Source organism: Melitaea cinxia, chromosome 21 (assembly GCF_905220565.1).
Source record: "Melitaea cinxia chromosome 21, ilMelCinx1.1, whole genome shotgun sequence".
Classification (NCBI taxonomy): Eukaryota; Metazoa; Arthropoda; class Insecta; order Lepidoptera; family Nymphalidae; genus Melitaea; species Melitaea cinxia.
Genome location: NC_059414.1, coordinates 7,251,819 through 7,268,455, shown reverse-complemented (window position 1 = coordinate 7,268,455; position 16,637 = coordinate 7,251,819). Strand labels below are relative to the sequence as shown.

At 40.2% G+C, this 16,637-nt stretch overlaps 1 protein-coding gene across 1 annotated transcript; it reads right to left on the bottom strand.

Moving 5' to 3' along the window:
• Window positions 1–3,903: 3,903 nt before the first annotated feature.
• Window positions 3,904–8,502, bottom strand: LOC123664275. Its single transcript, XM_045598867.1, has one exon. The coding sequence runs from the start codon at window positions 8,500–8,502 to the stop codon at window positions 3,904–3,906; it is 4,599 nt and encodes a 1,532-aa protein (XP_045454823.1).
• Window positions 8,503–16,637: the final 8,135 nt, after the last annotated feature.

Sequence of the window (16,637 nt, the reverse complement as noted above, 5' to 3'; positions counted from 1 at the left end):
CGTACGTTTTGTTTAAGAACAAACTATTTCAATATTTATATATTATTAACAAAAATAACAAAACTTTACTGCATTGGTAGGTACTAAATTTTTGCTATGAAACTATTGCCAACTGTTACCAGTTGTGAATATTCGATATCTTGCGATTGAAATAACTTTAAACTATGTACTCTTAGAACTAGTTTTTAAATGGAACGCGGACGACTCTATAAGCTTGTCCTAGTTGATAGAAGCCTAGAAGCCGTATATGTAAAAGCAATTTAAGCTACTAATGTACTCGTTGAGCAAAGATTGCTTGTGTTCGATTTTGTACCATGAAAAAAGATTAAAAAGGGTTACAATTATAATAAAATAAAAATTAGACTCAATAATTATACGAAATAAACATTTGTGTAATTTCTTTATGCACTTTTTTCATCTATAATTCAAAATGCATTCTAAGTATAGATAAAACTTCACTCATCATCACTTCAGCCTATTGCAGTCTACTGCTGGACATAGGCCTCCCAAAGTTCGCGGCAAAAATGGTGCGTACTCATGACTGTGTGTTGCCTATAGTCACCACGCTGGGCGGGCGGGTCGGTGATCGCAGGGCTGGCTTTGTTGCACCGAAAACGCTACTGCCCGTCTTCAGCCTGTGTATTTCAAAGCCAGCAGTTGGATGGTTATCCCGCCATCGGTATCGGTCAGCTTTTTAAGTTCCAATTTAGTAGTGGAACTGTGTTATCCCTTAGTCGCCTATTGTAACACCCACGGGAAGAAAGGGGTTGGCTATATTCTTTACTGCCGTAACCACACTGCTAAGATAAAGCTTACTAAAATTAATTGCTGGTTATTATTCTTGTATGTCATATTTTATAATAACGTATAATAAATACTTATATTAAAATTTGTTGAGTACTATACTATTTATAAATAGTATATTAGTACCAAAGCAGCAATTCATGTATAAAATTGTAACGATTTTATTTATACGTACGAAATATTTATGTTGTAATAACCGTTTGTTAATTTGGACGTTAACAAGACGGAGGAACATGTTTATGTGAAATTAATAATTTTGCTATGGAAGTTATTTTATTTGTTACGATAAAAAATAACTACACAAAAATATTTTTTATTTGTTAACTTCACTTGTCAGCCTTGTTCGAGTCACGAAATCGCTAGCAAAAGCATCAAATGACGACCTTCTTTAATTTTTAATTATCCGTTTCAGAAGTGTAAACAGTTGATAGTTGGTACCACCTACCACGTATAAACAAAACTTCGTGACAGGCATTATACGTATCCTGTTATTAAATTATTAATTGTTTGTTTATTTTAACAATATTTATGTAAGAGTTAAGAGTAAATAATAAAAAGTAATTGAGGTTTCGTTCAAGACACCTGGGTCTTAATTTAATTTTATATTTAAATCAACACAGGCATCATATTTTACTGACGTTTTGGATTGTAGCGGCGGTTCATTTGAGCCGTAATGTTTATATTTTGAGACACTTTTTTTTCGTCCTTATTAAACAAATTTTTTAATAGTATTAATATAGGTTGTATAATAATAATGTTATGAAAATGTGGAGCGAATATAACAATTATGTATATTAAACGCGTATTAGGTACTTGTTTAAACAACGCTAAGTGTGTATGAAGCGGCACAGTCATCAGTGGATGGATAGATTTTAAAACAAGTATCCTTTGATGTCGATATCACTGTAAATGATCGAGAGAGAGCTCATCGAAGCGTCCATTTACACCAGATATGTTTGTAATAACACCTCTTTTGACATATGCACTCCAATTATTATTTGCTACTAGTATACATAAATAATTACAAATTTTATAACATAAATACATATTGTAAATTAAACAAAACAAATATATGAGAATCGTGACTTGTATTCGTGTGATATAAATATTTAAACCATACGTAATCGTTAATATAACAATCTATTTGAAATTTATATTTTAGAATGTAGGTACCTAATAAAAATAATAATACTTCTTGCATTTATAATTCTTTTGACGTTTGATTTTTTTTGTAACAAGCTGACTTCGTGCATTTTTTTTCGTGAATACTTCGTTTTCATCATTACAGTCTATACAGTCCACTGCTGGACATAGGCCTCCACAAGTTTACGCCAAAAATAACGTGAACTCATGTGTTTTGCCCATAGTCACCACGCTGGGCAGGCGGGTTGGTGACCGCAGTACTGGCTTAGTAGCACCGAAGACGCTGCTGCCCGTCTTCGGCCTGTGTATTTCAAAGCCAGCAGTTGGATGGTTATCCCGCCATCGGTCGGCTTCTTAAGTTCCAAGGTGGTTGTGGAACCTTGTTATCCCTTAGTCGCCTCTTACGACACCCACGGGAAGAGAGGGGGTGGCTAAATTCTTTAGTGCCGTAGCCACACAGCACACACACTTCGTTTTGTTTTAGCTTTTTTTTTACAAACTTTGTCCTGGCAAAAGCGAACACAAGTAAAATAATTATCCTTTCTTATACATCAAATTTAGTGCAGTCGTTTTGAAGTTATGCTAGTACTTACATACATTTCAGCGGACTATTTTTATTTATATACATAGCTTATTTAATATTTACTGTAAATAAATTTTCTGGTTGTAATTATACTAAACTGATAACAGTTAAGATAAAACGTTTTATTTCTGTATCAGATCGAGTTAAGTAGTATTTGTATTTAAACACAGTTATATACCAAATGCCTACGATTTAGAAGTTTTTTTTTAGATAAGGGGCTTGAGTGTGTGATGCTAATGCTCATTGAAACCGAGAAGTAGGCATAAAAAGCGGCAACAAAAAGGTTAAACTACGTCGTATGCGTAATCACTGGGTTTTGTATGCAACGATAACTCCTATCTTGATTATTTGGTTTGATTTATACCAGTATTCTTAGTAAATCGTTTCGATACCTAGTTCATGAAGAATAGTCTTGTTATTATTAAAACGGTTACTGCATACACATACGAGTACCTTTGTATTAACTATAATAATTAACGCAAGCTGTTAGTTTAACGTCGTGTTAGCAAAAGCATGTTCTCTATTCATAGGTGAAGGCCACTGTGACAATAATTCAAATGAAGTTATTCAATTTGTGATTCTATGCCCACGTAGGTATTATTGAGTATGGCGGGGGACCACACTTCTTATCCGATTTTCGAAGGACCAAACACTGTTGAGGTTGCAAAGCTTCTTAATTAAACTTCAATTGTTTCCTCGGTTCTTATTTCTTTATTTCTTATTTCTTCCTTGTTCTTGTTTGAGTGCGGCGAATGTTCGTTAGAGAGTGCCTGGCTGTTGCTGGGAAACGCGTTATATAGCGTTTCCCACACCCTGGTAACAGCCGTATAACGGGAGATGGCTAGTACATTTCCCGCGCCTTTGCAACGGGCCAATGGCAGTAGGTCTAGGTCACGCCATTTGCGTTGACCAATCACAGACCTGCTTCTAGGAGAGTGGGCAACATAACGGTACATGTTGGCGACAAGTACCAACCTAATCGGACGGTCAATAACGGTAGATCTCGGCCCCGCCCTTTGCGGAGTACCAATCTAACGGACCCGTTTGATAACGGTATATCTTGGCCCCGCCCTTTGCGGAGTACCAACCTATCGGACCTGTTTGAGACAAGTACCAACTCCAGCCCACGTTTGGTAGAAGGGGTGTTTTGCCTCACTTTCTGGCCCGTATGTCTGTTTCATACTGTTGCCCTCTCTCTCTCTCTCGTGCCTGTTGCCATCTCCTGTTTTCTTTCTAATGCATACATTCGTCTTACTCTTACATTATTTTTACAATAGCTTAATGTCTAAGATACAATTTACTTATATCTATGTATCTTACGTACTACTTAATACTTTATTTTATTAGCCTACTTATAACTAACAAAAACATAATCAATTGTGACGTAAGCCGTCCGTAACATTCTCCCCCCGGCGTAGACTCTTCGCAGCCTCTCCCCTCAGCAGGACGGCGATCTTCGTTGCAGGTCTCCGGAACACACCTCCTTTGGTTCGCACGTCGGCCGCTCGGACGACGCCGTCTGGTCCCGGATACACTCGTACGATGATCCCCCTGGGCCATGTGTTGCGTGGCAGCGTGCCGTCGACGATCACGACGAGGTCGTTCGGCTGCAACTGCGGTCCCTCCGTCCTCGATTGCCCTCTTGGTATGAGTGTCGGCAGGTACTCCCTGAGCCATCGTCTCCAGAACTGGTCCGCCATCGCCTGTGATCGCCGCCATATGCTGCGATCCGCTTCGGTACACGGCCCCGTCCTAGGCAGGCCTGTCGACGACCCCATTAAGAAGTGATTGGGAGTTAAGGCTTCTTCTTCTTCGTAGTCTACTGGAACGTGCGTCAGCGGCCTCGCATTTATGCTGTACTCTGCTTCCGTGAGTAGTGTCTGAAGCACTTCCTCCTTCGGAGACTTCTCCTTCAACGTTGTACTGAGCGCCGCTTTAACAGACCGCACCAATCGTTCCCATGCGCCTCCCATGTGTGGCGCCCCCGGTGGTATGAATCGCCATTCTGTCTCATATTGTAGACAGTAGTTCCGGAGCTCGGGGATCCATTTTCGATAACAATCTCGCAGCTCGACGTCGGCGCCTCGGAAATTCGTGGCGTTGTCGGAGTAAATAACTTGCGGCCAGCCCCTTCTGGCGGCCATTCGTCGCAACGCCATAATTGCCGAGTCCGTTGATAGAGACGGTACGATCTCTAGGTGCACTGCTCGCGTTGTTAGGCATGTGAACAGTGCACACCATCTCTTCTCGTGCCTCCTTCCGATGGTTACCGTCAAGGGACCGAAGTAGTCCACACCACAGTATGTAAATGCGCGGTGCCCCGGATCAATTCGTTCCGCAGGTAGGTCTCCCTTCGGTGGACGCCTAGGCGTCGCCTTGTATACCCGACAGAACTGACAGCCCTTTGCTATCTTTCTTACTGTCGGTCGCAGGCGAAATATAACGAACCGTTGGCGTAGGTCATTTACTACGCGCTCGTTATTCGCGTGCCCGGCGTTCCGATGTCCGTTGTCTATCAGTAACCTTGTGAAGGAGTGCCCGCCGTCTAATATCACTGGTCGGTTGGAGTGTGTTGTTACCGTTGACGCTCCAATGCGTCCTCTTGCTTTTAATATGCCGTCTTCTATATCCGGGTCCAACTTCGTAAGCTTGCTGTTTTTACGAAGCGGCTGTTTTGTTTTTAACCTGTTTAACTCATCGCCGAATGACTCCTTTTGAGATTGTCGTATCCACCTCGCTTCGGCGTCTTTCATGTGCGCTACTTGCAATGGGATGTCTCTCTGTTTTTCTTTGAGCCTTTCGATGAATAATCGTACCATGGCCGTGGCTCTTATTAGCCTCTTATACGATGAGAACCGGCTGATGTCGGGTAGCGTGACGTCATCGCTAGTACTCCCTTCTAACGTACTGTACACTACTTCGTCGCATCGCTCGCCGTCCGGTCTCATTGTAGGCCACTCTTCCTCAGGCGTTCTCAAAAACGAAGGTCCATTGAACCAGCGGTCCGTTCTGCTTATCCGTCTGGTTCCAATGCGCGTAGCATCGTCTGCTACGTTGTCGTCTGTTGATATCCATCGCCAGTCGTCTCTATGTGATAACTCGGCGATTTCAGCAAGCCTGTGTGCCACGAACGGTGTGTACTTCTTGTCTTCGTTTCGTATCCAATGAAGTACCGTTTTGGAGTCGGTCCAGTAAACCACCTTGCTCGGTTTCCATGTGTGTTCTTTAACTATCACACTGGCCACCCGAGCTCCAATAACCGCCGCCTGCAGTTCTAGCCGCGGTATCGTTAATAGCTTTAACGGCGCCACCTTTGCTTTTCCCATGACATGCGCTACTTCTATGGCGCCGTCCTCGTGACGGATCCTCCAGTAGGCTGTCGTCGCAAAGGCTTGTTCACTAGCGTCGTTGAACACGTGCAGCTGTACCTCTGACCCCGGTGCTATCTCCATACTGTAGCATCGCGGCAAAGCCAGGGCGGAGATGTCTTCTAGACCGGTTACCCACTGCTGAAACTCTTCAGCTTCGTCGCTTGGGAGCTCTTCGTCCCATTGCACCTTCTTCAGCCACAGCCTTTGTAGGATTATCTTCCCTACCACGGTGTACTGGCTGATGAGTCCTAGCGGATCGTAGATAGACATGACGGCGCTTAGTGCCTCCCGCTTTGTCGGCACTCTACGTTGAGTTTTGACGGCTTCCGGGACTCTTTTGATGTCCGTGTTGAAGCCGACAGTGTCCTCTCTCGGGTTCCATTTGAGCCCGAGAGTCTTCTCCATTTGGTGCGCCGTCAGTCGGACGTCTGAGTTCTTTGATCGCTTAACGTCCGGTATACTCTCGAGCACCTTTGTGCTGTTTGAGTTCCATCCCCGGAGGTTAAAGTTAGCCCTTTCATGTATTCGCATGACGTCCCGTATCGTTTCGATCGCTTTGTTTTCGTCGTCGAAGCTGTCTAAGTAGTCATCCATGTAGTGTTTCTCCTTTATGGCTCGCGCTGGCTCGGGGTACTCGTCTTCAAATTCGGAAGCGTTGTAGTTTCTCACGCTGTGAGCGAGAAACGGTGAACACGACGCTCCGAATATCATCGACGTCATTTTAAATGTGCGCGGTTTTTCATTGGGACCGTCTCGCCACAGGAACATCTGTGCCGGTTGATCTTCGGGGCGGATCTTCACTCGTAGGAACATTTCCTCGATATCCGCCGTGACCGCGATCTTCTTCTCGCGGAACCCGAATAATATACCGATAAACGATGCTAGCAAATCCGGTCCCTCCAGAAGGCAGTCGTTCAAGCTCACGCCGTCCACTCTGGCCGCTGCGTCGAACACCATCCGTACCCGTTCTGGCTTGTTTATGTTGACGACGGCGAAGTGTGGTAGGTACCACTTGACGCTGCTTGCTTGTTCGCTACCGTCGCATTCCTCTGCGTAGCCCTTACCGATGAGATTCGTGACTTGCTTCCCATATTCCCTTTTGAATGCGGGCTCTTTGCTCATTTTCTTTTCGAGCGTGCGAAGTCTCTTAAGCGCGTATTCGTAGCTGTCGGGTAGTACCAGGTGGTCGGTTTTCCATGGTAACCCGACCTCGAACTGATCGCCTTTTCGTTTGATCGTCTCCTTTAGGATCCGCTCCGCTCTCTTGTCGTTCTCACTGACTCGAGTTTTGTTCGTTATTCCCAGTGAGTCGACGTCAAAGTGTTTCTCGACGAGCCTTTGCAGCTGCACATCGCTGGCTGGGGTGAACACGTGGAGCACAGATTCTTCTTTCTGCATTATAATCCTTTCGGGCACTGAACCGTGGATCACCCAGCCCAGTATGGTTCTCGATGCGGCTGGTTCGTTGTGTTTACCGGTACGCAGTTGTCTCGACACAATCAGGTGCCAGTTGTCAGCACCGATCAACATCCGAGGCTTGACGTCTTCGTTGACGGTGTGTCTCACGACGCCACATAGATGTTTGTATCGAGTCAAATTATCCGGTACTCGCTGCCGACACAGTTGCAACCCTTTGACCGTTCTTGCTGTAATCTCGTGTTTCACATCCTCATGTACGCCTTGGATGTGGAACTTCACTGTTGCGCTGCTCACTCGTCGATCTTCATTGATACCTTTAAGCTTGAGCGGCTTCTTCGGACCCCCTTTGACAATCTCGTATGCCAGGTCTTCGTCGATCAACGTTACTGTAGACCCTTCGTCGAGGAGCGCGTCCGTGATGACCTCCCCCCGTAGACCACTTAATTTTACCTTGCAAGTCTTCAGTAACACGGTTCCTGGCATTGACTTTGTTGCGACATTCATTACTGTCGCCGGTGTGCTCTGTTCTGCACACGGTTCTTCCTCTTTAGGAACAATTTCTGTTTTTTTGTGCAAAATGGCGTGGTGTGGCATCTTGCATCCATCGACTCCGCAGAGTTTTGCCTGGCATGTGGCTCTGCTATGTTTCCGCTTCATACATCTGAAGCATAGCCGCTGTTCCTTAGCCCACTTCCACACTTCATTCGTAGTGAGTTTCTTTAGCTGCGGACACAACGGGGTATAGTGACTCGTCGACTTGCATCGGAAGCACATGACCGATTGCTCTTCACGCGTTGCTTCACTGGTAGTAAATACCTTTTCTTTAACCACGGTCCTCTTCGTTGTTGGTCGCTCCCTTCTGAGAAACCCTGAAGCGCCGTGTCTACCGGTGTGCGTGAAACGTAGCAGCTTGTCTGCTTCCGCCATCAAAAACTCGGCGAGCACCGTTATCTCGTTGTCACGGGCGATTCTCTCTTCATTCACCGCCGCGTGTTCCGCCCATTTGCTTATTAAATGCGGGCTAAGCTTCTCCATGACGTCCCTTATTAATAGCGGATTCTGGAGATAACCTCTTCTGTCTACACTCTTCATTGTGTAGACGATGTTCTGGAGCTTGACGGCTAACTCGTTCAATTCCCCGCTGGAGCTGCCGACCCTCGGAAGTCTCTTTAGATCTTCCATCGCCTTATCTACGATGTATTCGGGCCGGCCATACTTCATTTCCAGCGTCTTCATCCGGGTGAGTTGCCGTGTATAGCTGAGAGAGCACTATCTCTCTTGCTTCCCCTCGGAGGCTATTTCTTAGTCGGAGAAGATTCTCTGTTGCGCTGAACTTATACAGTCGCGTCGAATCTTCCATAGCCGCCTTGAAGGGAAGCCACTCCATGATGCTACCGTTGAATGGCGGGAGGTCTGACGTCTGTCGCGGCGGCGGTCTGGAATGGATCATTTTCTCTAACACGTTTGCGAGCTGTTCGATCCCTTCCCCTCTTTGTTGCATCCGCTCCTCCCCCCGCACTTCCGTTGCGAGGGGAGGTTGTACGTCTGGCTCCTGTGGTTGGTTGGTAGCTTGACTCCTATCGATCCATTCGCAGACTATTTCATTTTCGTCTATGGTCGCCGCTTCATCCGCTTCTATCGCCGAGATGTTCGCTTCTAATCGCCTTTTGATTAGATTTTTCTGTATGTTCAGGCGCCTTTCTTCGAGCTCCGCTAGTTGCTTTTCAGCCTCGTACTCGGCCAATCTAATGCGGGCTATAGCGCTGTTTGTCGAGCGCCGAGAGCGCACAGTACCTGTAGGCGATGGAGGCCTACAAGACTGTGTCGTCTCTGTCCGCTGTGACGTCGACGGTTGTGCGCTATCTCCTTCTAGCGGGGCGAGGGGCGCCGGGGGTGCCATAGAAATTCGCACTAGCGATGTTTCTACGGCTGTTGATGGTGATCTCGGAGATTCTTCGTGGATCTGTTGAAAGGTGGCAGAATTTGCTTGTAAGGCGCGTTCCGATTCACCGATTCCCGATTCTGATCTGTTCTTGCGGCTTCTTGTGTAATTTGCCATGACGCTGATTTTTTCTTTTTTCTGTATCCGACGTTCGAAGGACCAAACACTATTGAGTATGGCGGGGGACCACACTTCTTATCCGATTTTTTTTTTTTTTTTTTTTCTTCCTTGTTCTTGTTTGAGTGCGGCGAATGTTCGTTAGAGAGTGCCTGGCTGTTGCTGGGAAACGCGTTATATAGCGTTTCCCACACCCTGGTAACAGCCGTATAACGGGAGATGGCCAGTACATTTCCCGCGCCTTTGCAACGGGCCAATGGCAGTAGGTCTAGGTCACGCCATTTGCGTTGACCAATCACAGACCTGCTTCTAGGAGAGTGGGCAACATAACGGTACATGTTGGCGACAAGTACCAACCTAATCGGACGGTCAATAACGGTAGATCTCGGCCCCGCCCTTTGCGGAGTACCAATCTAACGGACCCGTTTGATAACGGTATATCTTGGCCCCGCCCTTTGCGGAGTACCAACCTATCGGACCTGTTTGAGACAAGTACCAACTCCAGCCCACGTTTGGTAGAAGGGGTGTTTTGCCTCACTTTCTGGCCCGTATGTCTGTTTCATACTGTTGCCCTCTCTCTCTCTCTCGTGCCTGTTGCCATCTCCTGTTTTCTTTCTAATGCATACATTCGTCTTACTCTTACATTATTTTTACAATAGCTTAATGTCTAAGATACAATTTACTTATATCTATGTATCTTACGTACTACTTAATACTTTATTTTATTAGCCTACTTATAACTAACAAAAACATAATCAATTGTGACGTAAGCCGTCCGTAACAGGTATGTTTATATAGTTGTATTTTTTTTTTCAATGGATAAACTTAGATATTCATTAATCGACATTGATAACATGTTTACAAATAGAAAGATATATAAACATTTTTGAATATCATATCAAAAATTGACCGCTCCAGCGGGATTCGAACCCGCGTCTTCGACATACCGTGTCGACGCTCTAGCCAATTAAGCTATGGAACGATATACTCGCTAGAGCGAAACTTTTGATACGATGATTTTTACTTTCGGTTTAAGCGAACCGTGGCGCCGTCTATAGTGAGTTCTTTACAGAGACTCGTAACTATTCAAAGTTTCATATTACAATGAAAATCTTTGACAGGAGACGACACCATGCTATTTTTAATATGTACGATTTTTATTTTTGTGTTACCCACAATTAGGAATTCTAAACATTTTTGAATATCATATCAAAAATTGACCGCTCCAGCGGGATTCGAACCCGCGTCTTCGACATACCGTGTCGACGCTCTAGCCAATTAAGCTATGGAACGATATACTCGCTAGAGCGAAACTTTTGATATGATGATTTTTACTTTCGGTTTAAGCGAACCGTGGCGCCGTCTATAGTGAGTTCTTTACAGAGACTCGTAACTATTCAAAGTTTCATATTACAATGAAAATCTTTGACAGGAGACGACACCATGCTATTTTTAATATGTACGATTTTTATTTTTGTGTTACCCACAATTAGGAATTCTAAACATTTTTGAATATCATATCAAAAATTGACCGCTCCAGCGGGATTCGAACCCGCGTCTTCGACATACCGTGTCGACGCTCTAGCCAATTAAGCTATGGAACGATATACTCGCTAGAGCGAAACTTTTGATATGATGATTTTTACTTTCGGTTTAAGCGAACCGTGGCGCCGTCTATAGTGAGTTCTTTACAGAGACTCGTAACTATTCAAAGTTTCATATTACAATGAAAATCTTTGACAGGAGACAGTCAAAAATGTTTAGAATTCCTAATTGTGGGTAACACAAAAATAAAAATCGTACATATTAGAAAGATATATAATTCGGAATTCCCTATATGTCTATATAGATGAGAGTGCGATGAAAATCTCGATGTTCTTAAGTCTATGGTAATGTATGTTGTACTATTTATGCTGTATATTATTAAAAAATAATTATCATATATTTTTTGTATTTACAAAATAATATCGCTACTAATTTATAGGTATATTACGTCAAACAATAAAATCGGTTGTATGTCTAATGGTAAGCAAAGCGACGTCGATCTCCATTGTTTTAAGCAAATGTTATATCAATCAGTTAGCAAATGCTCGTTTGATTTCAGCGATTCTATTATGTACAAGAGCTGCAATCAGATGGAGCGTCAATTGTCAGTGCCTATACGAAATTAGGTACTCGCAGTTCACGTCGTTCAAATATCAAGGCTGTATTCTTATTATAAATGTTGATAACTTACTGTAATCGTTTCAAACGTAATGTTTATTAAAAAGCAATTGTGATTCATAAACGTTTGCACAAATATTTGAAAGGTATGAGGTTATAAAAGGTTTTGGTGATAATTGTATCCATAAATATAACAATGAAGATAGATTTGTAAGATTTTTAAAGATCGTGAACTCGCAAAGTATGGGAAATTTTGTTTAATAATTGGTATCTAATTTTATTTTATATTATATTTAAAATGTAAAGTGCTCCTTAAAAAGATCCGAGAGTATATAAGAGAGTTTATGTTAAAACATCGGTAACAAAGAGTTAAATTTATTTATTCCGTGTGTATATTCGTATAAATTAAAAGTCATTTGAGATTATATTCTCTAACAAATATGTGCACAATAATACAACTACAGTGTAACTAAATACTCAAACTACTTATTATATCGTTCTAATTCTAAGTAAACATACTTGACATAGCTTAAAATATAAGAAATGTGTACCAAGGCCGTTTTACTAAGAAAGGATATATACATGAAATTTTAAAACTTTATATGGTGTAGTTTAATTGTATTTTTTTTGTCGTGCAGAGAATTAAAAAACTCATTATGCTCACAAGCACGCCTCAGAAAATAGCCTGAAAGCCTCAAAGAACGCTTTTAAAGCGCTTAAGACACGTCCAGGTATTATTTTTTGCATCTTTTTTTTAAATCTTTATTTTAAAAAGCTTGGTCACAAAAAGCGACTATGACACTCTATACGTCTTTCTAAACTAGAAACTGGTCTTGAGAGAAGACGATCACTCATCTCACTCTCAAACCCAATCTCACCAGTTTATACAGAGCCCTGGCCTCCTTGGATAAAGGGAATGCCAAGACGCAGTTTATTCCACCGACTTCTCTTATAATATTATGAGACTTAAATATTTCATTTCGTAATGGTTCATTCCGGATACATTCCATAACAATATGATAAACGTCTTCAATTTTATCACACTCCTCACAATTCGGAGTATTCGTTTTATTCATCAAATAAGCAAACTTGTTCAATGGGATGTGGCCGGAGCGCATTCTTAAGGCTATTACTATATCAAATCTGCTTAAACTATTGCTGATCCAAGGAAAACCCATCGGTTCAGGCTGTATGGTTTTGTACCAAATACCCTTTTTGGTAGACCTTTCATCAAAATATTCCTTCCACAATTTTTTTTTTTGCATCTTCGTGAAAATATTTTGAAAGAACAGTGAATAATATGAAATTTTTAAAAACATATTTTACGTTTTTGTATTAGGATAATTATTGATATTTTCTTTAGTTTATTCACTATCACTAAGAATGAGAAATAATTAATACAAATACTTATTTTTATATTATACTAGCTGACTCCATATATATTATTAAACCCCTTAGCCCCCCCATATAGCTTATGGGTATGAAAAATAGATGTTGGCCGATTCTTAGATCTACCCGATATGCACACAAAATTATTTTATCACGAGAATTTTATATAATTATAAGATTAGTACAAACACTATTTGTTGATATTTTAACAGTGTACTTAATTGCCTTATTAAAAGCTAGAGATAATTGATGCGTTCTGTCTTACAAATTGTCAAAAGCGTGAAGTTGAAATTATCGTGATATTTTTTAACCGACTTCCAAAAAAGGAGGAGGTTCTCAATTCGACTGTATTTTTTTTTTATGTCAGAACTTTTGACCGTGTGGACCGATTTCGACAATTTTTTTTTTAATCGAAAGGTGGTGTGTGTCAATTGGTCCCATTTAAATTTATTTGAGATCTAACAACTACTTATCGAGCTATATCTAATAATGCGTTTTTACTTGACGCTTTTTTCGTCGACCTACGTTGTATTATACCGCATAACTTTCTACTGGATGTACCGATTTTGATAATTCTTTTTTCGTTGGAAAGGAGATATCCCTAGTTTAGTACCATGTTAAGGAAACCAGGATCTGATGATGGGTTCCCAGAGAAATCGAGGGAAACTCTCGAAAATCCGCAATAACTTTTTACTGGGTGTACCGATTTTGATAATTCTTCTTTTGTTGGAAAGAAGATATCTTTAGTTTAGTACCATGATAAGGAAACCAGGATCTGATGATGGGATCCCAGAGAAATCGAGGGAAACTCTTGAAAATCGACAATATCTTTTTACTGGGTGTACCGATTTTAATAATTCTTAATTTAATCGAAAGCTGATGTTGTCATGTGGTCGCATATAAATTTTATTGGGATCTGATAACTACTTTTTGAGTAATCTTTGATAACGCGTAGTTACTTGACTATTTTTTCGTCGATCTACGTTGTATTACTCGTCGATATAATTGAAGTCGGTTTTTTTTCGTTTGCGAGCAAATAAAATTATTGTTTATTATTTATCGTTGTGTCCATTTGTTATAAGTATTCTTTGACGATTAGCAGGAAAGTGGACATAGGGTGCCAATCAAACCACCAATTGCAAATTCATGCGACGTTTCGATCCTTTATTGGACCATCATCAGGCATCTTCACATACAGTAGTCAATAGACATCTCCCTGTCAAAGCTGAAGTGAAGGATCACTATGTAAGATTCTAAACCCCAATACATTATATATTATTTTTAAGTTATGTTTTAAACTGTAATCTATTGGAAGGAATTTGATGCCTTGAAATTGTAAAAACCAAAAACTTAATAACTTAAAATTGTGCATATTGTTACCTATTAAATTCAAATGTTTTAGTTTAAATTTTCAAAATTTATAGATTACAGTTTAAAACATAACTTAAAAATAATATATAATGTATTGGGGTTTAGAATCTTACATAGTGAAGGAGCTTTGACAGGGAGATGTCTATTGACTACTGTATGTGAAGATGCCTGATGATGGTCCAATAAAGGATCGAAACGTCGCATGAATTTGCAATTGGTGGTTTGATTGGCACCCTATGTCCACTTTCCTGCTAATCGTCAAAGAATTATTGTTTATGTTATGAGGCAGGCAAATACTTATAACATTTACTAAAATATGAAGATAATATGAAGAAGTTTTCGTGCATTGTTATTGTTGCAAACGTATTTCTTATCTCGAAAACAGGTCAGTGGCAATTCTGACATTGAAATAATAATAATCTGGCGTTGACTCTTACGTGGTCTCAGGATTGCGGCCTGGCGGAGAGCCAACTAGACTATCTCTGAATAGAGCACGAAATATTCATGATAGCTGAGACTAAACAGTTTTGGCTAATTATTAGTTGCTTCCTTTGAACAATGTTAGCACAGCAAATATACTTTTGAATTTTAATATTAAATTCACTTTTAAAAAACTGCGATAAGGTAACACTGCTTTTAGTTTTAGAAATCATTTAAAATAAAAAACTGAGTTCATAACGATTGGAATAATCTAAATTCAAATTATATAATTAAGAGAAAGACATCATTAAATGATATTAGAAAATGTTTTATAATTTACTAAGGTGATAATAATCGAAAACTAGTTTTAATTAACTAGAAATTCGATTATAGGTGATCTAGGTACAAAGATAAAAAATTTATAACAACTTTTACGGGTTTTTATTATAACTGGTATCACGGAGATTTGGCATTATGTTACATTTAATTGATTAAGTGATGCAATATAGGCTGGTATTCTTTTAACTTTTATGAATCAATCGATTTATTTGCAAGAATCAGTAAAACAACAAACACATTAGTAAATTTACAGCATTTTTTTTCAATTTAGGGGTTATCGTCCTGTACAAGTATATTAGTCTATATATTAGAAATATGCAATATATTAGACACTTTTTATTGTATGCTCTGTTGGCAACCATTATTGAAATAAATTTGAATTTGTACATTTATCAAAAGTGTAAACATTTTAATCTATATATCATACTTGTTGAATATACATACATATTTTGTTCACGTTCATAGTTAGGTACTTGCTCCTATGAGTCAAGCGTGTTGTTAACCTTCCTATAAACAGGCTTACGAAGAATTTCATAAATGCGTCCGTTTAACTTTATAACACAGAGAAAAAAGTTATCTGACGCGTGCCCTAGTGCCGGAATCTTCTCAACTGCTTCCTTCAAGCCTTGTCATTTCTTTTAAGGCGACACTTTGAGCCAGTGTGCTGGGTCAACGTTTATACTAACATATACAGGCTTTAACAAATTTTAGTTGGATCTTCTCATGTAAATCAAAGGCTCTTAGTGCGATCCTTCCACAGTGTTTACACGTTTCCATACTTATCCTTTTATTTTAACAATTTTAAGGTTATAAACAAAATTTGTAATTGCAATAGTTGTTATAATTAATGTAAACTATTTATTCTCTTCCATTTCTTAGAGTAGCCGATGTAAAATAATGTAAATTAAGGTGTAAACAGTAACGTCTAAAGTTTAGTTTAGTTCAAAGAGCGGGTTAATAGTCTGGGCCAATGTGTACATGTGGCTTTAGTCCGACGTATAATGTGGTGTTTGGTACTGAAGTCCGCGGGCAGTAAGAACAGTGATTACTCACTTTACATCTGGCTGCCCTCCCGGTCAATAGCTCGCTATTTCAATAAGAAATTCGTACCTAGATATAGAATGTTTACCAACAAACGGAATTTATCATACTTGCTATCGTCGTATAAATGGAGTACATTTTATAAAAATAGTTGACAAATGTTGACATAATTGTGATTGCTAGCAAACGAAAAAAATTGACTTTAATTACAACGACAAGTAATACAACGTAAGTATACGAAAAAAATTAACAAACGCACTAATCACCACTACGATTTTCGAATGTTCCCCTCGATTTCTCTGGGATGCCATCATCAGATCCTGTTTTTTTTTTGTTATGGTATGATATCTCTTTTCCAGCAAAAAATACTTATCAAAATCGGTTCATAAACGACGAAATTATCCGCGTTCGAACATTAAAAAAAAAAAAAAAATATATATATATATATATATATATATATATATATATATATATATTATATATATATATACGGTCTAATTGAGAAACCTCCTCCTTTTTCGAACTTGAGCTTTTT